General features: G+C 45.9%; 1 protein-coding gene across 1 annotated transcript in view; it reads right to left on the reverse strand.

The window, feature by feature from the left end:
* The window catches only part of LOC115098861 (transmembrane channel-like protein 2-A), a 166,448-nt gene extending 159,581 nt beyond the window's left edge, over positions 1–6,867 (reverse strand). The window contains exon 1 of the mRNA XM_029615906.1: positions 6,429–6,867. Within this exon, the coding sequence (XP_029471766.1) occupies positions 6,429–6,867 (439 nt within the window). The remainder of the gene's footprint in view (positions 1–6,428) is intronic.
* Positions 6,868–7,545: the final 678 nt, after the last annotated feature.

Genomic DNA, 7,545 nt, shown 5'->3' on the forward strand with positions numbered 1-7,545 from the left:
GTCCATAGTTACACTTACTTCTGCTAAGAAGGAAGTGTAACTTACAAATAAATTAGCCATTTCTGCCGGGTTTAAAGGATCTGGGGTAACTGGGGGGTGGGGACTGCAGGGGGGTTTGGAGGACCCAGCTCTTAACTGTGCAAACTGTGGATGAACTGGTGAAACAGAGAATGGCGTGGACGTGTACCTGTAATAAAATACCCTGATTTATGTGGTAGAATAGGGATTTGCGTGCCTAGTTGTGCGCCCACTTAAATTTGAGCCCACAGGCTATTTTATTATGTGCACACAAGTTATAAAATGGAAGCATATCTAGGTGTGCTCCGGCACACCTGCCGCAAAGTGCACCTGCGCACTGGTTTGAAAATTACTGCCCCTGTGCTTTTGTGTCCTAGTGAGTGCACCCACTTTTCTGTTACAGACAGAAGTGTGGTCCTATCTTTCTGGTGACTTAGGGACGCCATTGGCTAGCAATTGAAGCATTGGCAAGCAATTGAAGCAAATTGGAGAAAATATTTTCACTCAATGCACAATTAACCTCTGGAATTCCTTGCTGGAAGATATGGTTAGGGCAGTTAGTAAAGTGGGTTTAAAAAAGGTTTGGATAAGTTCCTGGAGGAGAAGTCCATAAACTGCTATTAATCAAGTTGACTTAAGAAATAGCCATTGCTGTTCTGGCATTAGTAGCATGGGATCTACTTAGTGTTTGGGTACTTGCCAGGTACTTGTAACCTGGATTGGCCACTGTTGGAAACAGGATGTTGGGCTTGATGGACCCTTGGTCTGACCCAGTATGGCATAATCTTATGTGCTGCTGGAACTACTGGAGCGACCATTGTTTCTTTCGGTCCTCAGTAATTTTGGAGCGTATTGTCCTCAGACGATGTTCATCTCCCAAAGAAAGAAAATTCTCCCTTATGCTTTAAATTAAAATAAGAGAGTGTAACTGGTTACACTATCATTGTAATCTTACGCAAATGCTAATATCTTGCTCAGTGTGTGTCTTTGCTGCCTAATTGAACTTGTTCAGTTCTGGAGACCGTATCTACAAAGAGACAAAGACAAGATGGAAGCGGTACAGAGAAGGCCGACCAGGAAGGTGGAGGGTCTTCATTGGATGACATACGAGGAGAGATTGAAGAATCTAAATATGTACTCCCTGGAGGAAAGGAGGAGCAGGGGTGATATGATTCAGACTTTCAGATATTTGAAAAACTTTAATGATCCAAAGACTACAACAAACCTTTTCCATCAGAAAAAAATCAGCAGAACCAGAGGTCACAAGCTGAGGCTCCAGGGAGGAAGACTAAGAACCAATGTCAGGAAGTATTTCTTCACGGAAAGGGTGGTGGATGCCTGGAATGCCCTTCCGGAGGTAGTGGTGAACTCTAAAACTGTGAAGGACTTCAAAGGGGCGTGGGATAAACACTGTGGATCCATCAAGTCTAGAGGATGTGAATAAAGAGGAGGCAGCAAAACACTGCACGGAGTGGCAGTAGCCACAGAGGCATTCACGGAGCGGGATGCCAGTGGTTGGTGTTCCACCTTCACGGAGCGGAAGGATGAAGGGCTGCCATCTCCAAAAAAACCCAAAAAAACAGGGGTGGGTAAGAGTATGGGGCAGGGGTGTGGCCTGCTTATTGCAGCGGTTGCTACCCCTAATTGAGCTGGATGTTCACTTGAATGCAGTTCCGGTGCTGTTCTCTACATTGGTGGTGGGGTGGAGGGAAATTAGGGCTGGAGGGTACTGGAAGCCAATAGTAACAGGTGGGAGAGAGTAAAAGATAAAAAAAAGGATAAAGTGCGTAGCTTGCTGGGCAGACTGCATGGGCCGTTCAGTCTTCTTCTGCCGTCATTTCCATGTTTCTATGTAAGAAGAGACCATATAACTGAAACTCTGGCCGAACTTCACTGGCTACCCATAGAACAAAGAATAAAATACAAAGCACTATGCACTATACATTAGGGATGTGAATCGTTTTTTGATGATTTAAAAAAATCGTCAGATATTTTTTAAATCGTCAAAAATCGTTAGAGTCACGATACAATACAAATTCCCCCGATTTATCGTCAAAAATCATTAAATCGGGCACGGGAATTATTTGGGGGGAGGGTGGGAAAACCGGCACACCAAAACAACCCCTAAACCCACCCCGAGCCTTTAAAACCAATCCCTTACCCTCCCCCACCCTCCCGAACCCCCCCCCAAAATGTTAAAATACCTGGTGGTCCAGTGGGGGGGGTCCCGGCGCGATCTCCCACTCTAGGGTGATCAGCGCCATTTTGGCTGCCACTAATATAAATGGCGCCGATGGCCCGATAAAAAAAACCCCACCCGACCCTTTAAACCGACCCCCTTAGCCTCTCCCACCCTCCTGACTCCCCCCCCCAAAACTTTTTAAAATTACCTGGTGGTCCAGGGGGGGGGGGCGCGGGGAGCGATCTCCCGCTCTCGGGCCATCGGTTGCCACTCATAAAGATGCCGCCGATGGCCCTTTGCCCTTACCATGTGACAGGGTATCCATGCCATTGGCCGGCCCCTGTCACATGGTAGGAGCACTGGATAGCCGTATTGCCAATATTCAAAATGGCGCCGGCGCTACCTTTGCCCTCACTATGTCATAGGGGACGACGGTCGGCCGATGGTCGGCCCCTGTGACATAGTGAGGGCAAAGGTAGCGCCGGCGCCATTTTGACTACTGGCAATACGGCCCGAGTGCAGGAGGTCGCTCCCGGACCCCCGCTGGACTTTTGGCAAGTCTTGTGGGGGTCAGGAGGCCCCCCAAGCTGGCCAAAAGTCCCTGGGGGTCCAGTGGGGGTCCGCGAGCGACCTCCTGCACTCGGGCCGTATTGCCAGTAGTCAAAATGGCGCCGGCGCTACCTTTGCCCTCACTATGTCATAGGGGCTGAGGGTTGGCCGACGGTCGGCCCTTGTGACATAGTGAGGGCAAAGGTAGCGCCGGCGCCATTTTGACTACTGGCAATATGGCCTGAGTGCAGGAGATCACTCCTGGACCCCCGCTGGACTTTTGGCAAGTCTTGTGGGGGTCAGGAGGCCCCCCACGCTGGCCAAAAGTCCCTGGGGGTCCAGCGGGGGTCCGGCAGCGATCTCCTGCACTCAGGCCGTATTGCCAATATTCAAAATGGCGCCGGCGCTACCTTTGCCCTGTCACATGGTAAGGGCAAAGGGCCTCGGCGCCATTTTTATTAACGCAGCTGATGGCCCAGGAACGGGAGATCGTTCCCAGCGGCCCCCCTGGACCACAGGTATGTGTAAAAAGTTTGGGGGGGGGGTCGGGAGAGTGGGGGAGGCTAAGGGGATAATTTTAAAAGGTCGGGATGAGGTTTTTTTTATCGGCGCGGGCCTCACTAAAAAAAATTAGAGATGTGAATTGGAATCGGAACCGATTCCAATTCACATCTCTAACGATCAGATTCCCCCCCCCTCCCCCCCCAGCCAAACCCGATCGTTAAAACGATCGGGCACACGATTCACATCCCTACTATACATAAACTAATACATGATAAAAAAGCGGACTGGCTAAACACTGCACTATGGGTACACATACCACACAAGAACCTTTGTTCAGCAAACAAAGCTCTCTTAACCATTCCCTCAGTCAAGATAGCAAGACTAACCCAGGTAAGAGAAAGGGCATTGTCTTTAGCAGGACCCACACTCTGGAACACAATGCCTTTGGAGATCAGATTACAGAGAGACCCCAAAACATTCAAGAGAAGTCTAAAGACATGGCTTTTTAAACAAGCCTTTTATAAAGAGACCGGAGAATAGAAAATACACTGGAATAAACAGAAGAGCACCGGTACACAGCACTATTCTCATAAATGTGCATTACAATATTTTAACAAATTGAGTACACAATGAATGTAATAATATAACACAGTAAATGTGATTTTTTTGACCTGTAAAAGTACCTTCTAGGTATACCTGGCCAGAACCTACATCACTAAACATTTGTACGTATTTCTATGATTTAATGTAACCAAAAATTAATGGCACCTGTTAGAATCAAATGTACTATAGTACGCTTACTCCAAACTTACTTATGTGCCTACATGTAAACCGTTGCATTGGTATATAACTTAGCGACAGTATAGAAAATACTTTAAATAAATAAATAAAAACAACCATACCCTTGATCATTTAAGATTCTTTATTATTCAGCAGATAATGTTTACAGAGGAGGTAGTATCACATGCCTTTTGCAATTTAAAGAACAACAGTATATTTTTAGATGGGATACAGTTCAGCCTAGTGAGCGTAATAAGGCAATCGAATGGGAAGCTTTCTATTAGCCAATTTTTGTTATTCTGGGTATATACTAATAAAGTTGGGCTGTTTGAATGCTGAGCACACTTTAAAAATGGTTTCATTTATTTGTTACAATAAAGTTGGATTGTTTGAATGACTAGTATATTTGAAGAGAGCTTCTGGTTATTTGAGTCGTTTGAGGCACTTGCTGATGGGCATAAGAACATAAGAAATTGCAATGCTGGGTCAGACCAAGGGTCCATCAAGCCCAGCATCCTGTTTACAACAGAGGCCAAACCAAGGATGGTAATTTAACAAGGATGGTAATTTAACCGCCAGACCCGTTACACAGAAGACTTGGCAATGATCAGAAATCACTAGGAGACCAATATCAGAGCGATCTACTGTGGGAAATAGTGATTCTGAGAGTAAGATATAATCAATTCTAGATTTTGCTGGATGCGCTCTGGAATAATGTGTATAATCCCTCTCTGTGGGGTGATGTACTCGCCATACTTCAAGTAATTGTAGTGACTTGCAGAGGAAAGGGAGCCCCTTCTCGAGTCCCAAATTAGAAGCAGATTTCAGAGAACTCCTTTCTAATGCGGGGTCCATGGTGCAGTTGAAGTCCCCTGCAAGTACGATTGGGAGAGGACCAAAATCCAAAATATGGATAACTAAACTAGTAAACAACATATGGTCATATTTGTTAGGCCGTATACGGATGCAAGGATTATGGGTTTGCCAAATAACGATCCTTTAAGAATAAGGCACCACCCCCCTTCATCTGACCATTGAGTTTCCAGTTGAAAGGATACAGATTTATGTATTAAAATTACTACCCCATTGCGTTTATGAGTGCCAGAGGAATAGTACACCTGGTTATACCCGCGTTTGTTCTTCAATTTGATATGTTCCTGGTCTAACATGTGTGTTTCCTGCAGAAAAACAATCTCTCCCTTGGATTTGTGGCAATGTGTCAGAATATTTTCCCTTTTAATGGGGGATCCCAGTCCTGCCACATTCCAGGTCATGAACTTAACTTGAGAACCCATGAGACCGACTTAACCCATGAATACACCACAGAAATGATTGATGATCTGGTCCCAGGTTAATGGAACCACTCCAAAGGGTCCCAGCCTGCCCCTCCGGAGATCGCTTACACCAAATGGAAAGTCCCCACAAAAATTTTCCAAAAATAACATCTAGTGTTTGGCTCAGAAATCTGCATAGTGAATACAGGCACACATACAACAACAATACAATCTCCCATCAGCCCACAGAGATCCCCATCAACGCTTCTGGTGCTTTCCCCCCCTTTTCCTTCCCATCCCCAAGACTAACATCCATTCCCGGATACAGTCCAACCGCAAGTCCAAAATTACTCTCTACTTCGAGAGCTGGAGCCATACATGTGTGATCAGGTGTCCATTCCCACATGAAAGTCTTGTTAAATCTCAAACAAGCTAAACAAAACACCAATATAATATAATTCCAGGACAGGTAGGCAGCTTCCTGTATCTCAAGCCATATGAGAAGTCCCAACGAACAGTAAGATATAGAATACTGGTAGGAACGTAGTAAACTGATAGCCCCAGAATGTAGAGAGGGATAATGAACATCGTCCCAGCACTGAGGCATGGCCGCCATGTTGCAAACTAGAAACGTAATTAGGAATAATATCTGATAATGCTTTACCAGGCAATAAAGTGAAACCTGACAAGAAAGATACTGCATAGTATGCCGACTTAAGCCAGGGCGCTCACTCAGGTCTCAGAAACCAGCAGAACTTCCCGCAAATATCGTTGTGCGTCCGGCAGGGAATCAAACGCTTTATTTTGACCGTTGTGCCATATATGGAGTTTTGCCGGATACTGAAAGGCGAAGCGCACTTGCTTCGTTGCCAATTGAGAACAAATCGGCCCGAATTCCTTGCGTTTGGCCGCCACCCGCGCTGAAAAGTCCTGAAATATACGTACCGGATGATCTTGCTACGTTAGAGAAGACAGCTTGCGGGATGCTTGCCAGATCTGCTGCCGATCCGCAAATTCCAAAATACGTGCAATCACGATGCGTGCCCTCTGGTTTGGCAGAGCCCGAGCACCAAGACAATGAGCCCGTTCGATTTTGAGACAGCCAAGTTGGTTTGGTATACCAAGTGCTTCCGGTAACCATGTAGTAAGCTGAGCCGCCAGATCAGAATCCGGGATAGTCTCCGGTAGTCCCAGAAACCGAAGGTTGTTGCGGCAAGATCTATTCTCCAGTTCATCTAATTTATCCTCTTGCACTTGTGCAAGCTGCTCCAGTTTGTGCAATCTACGATCTGCCGCGAGGGCCTCATCCTCCGTCGCCGAGACTCGGAGTTCTAAGGCATTGATACGAGGGGGCAGCTCCGCAAATGCAGTTTTTAACTCAGAGATTTGTTCAGATATTTTATCCAATTTAGTTGAAAGCGTCACAGTCACCGCTGTAGTCAGCGCTGTGATCATAGTCTCGTCGGCAGATCCCACAGGGCCTTTATCGGGTCCAGCAGCCATTTTGTCATCCCCTGGCTTCGATTTGTCTTTCTCCTTTCTTGCCAGTTTTGCAGGCATCGTCAACGGCGACTTGCTCATGTAGCGATCGATGTTCATAAGCAGGTTTCAGTTGTACCTAAAATATTGAAAGGGTAACATAGCGGCCCGTGCAAAGCACCAAAATGGGAACGGACACCTGGAGCTGGGTAAAACATGTCGTCCCCAGATCACCATATCACGTGACTCCCTTATATTATTTTTAATTAATTATTCATTTTTTGCCCAGCATACCTGTCTATTTGTGATTGTCCTTTATCACTGGTATCTTCCCCTATATTTCTTTGCAGGATTTTTGCTTCTCCCTGTGTGCCATATAAGGCCTTTAAAAGATTTAAGGTTATAATTTATTTCCCTAAGGCAGGGTATTGCTGCAAACCAGTTTGACTGCATATCTATATTCATCTTTGTTTATGGTTAGCCCTTTTATGTATTTCTTATGTCGCATCGCCAATTCTTGAAATCATAAAAGCTGTACTGTTTTACTTTGGTGCATCATTGGCTCTGGAAGTTGTTCTGAAGCCAAGCAGAGGAAGGAAGAAGCAGGTTGAGTCCTTCCTTCCCTTGGCATCCTGCTTTGCAGCATTGTCTGGTAGCTCTTATTATGAAATTGGCCCTGCAGTAGCAGATAATGTTACATCAAAGCAACTCCTGCTACAATCCATGCCACAAAAAGAACATGTAATCCAGCAGGCTGCC

The sequence above is a fragment of the Rhinatrema bivittatum genome, chromosome 1 (genome assembly GCF_901001135.1).
Source record: "Rhinatrema bivittatum chromosome 1, aRhiBiv1.1, whole genome shotgun sequence".
Lineage (NCBI taxonomy): Eukaryota > Metazoa > Chordata > Amphibia > Gymnophiona > Rhinatrematidae > Rhinatrema > Rhinatrema bivittatum.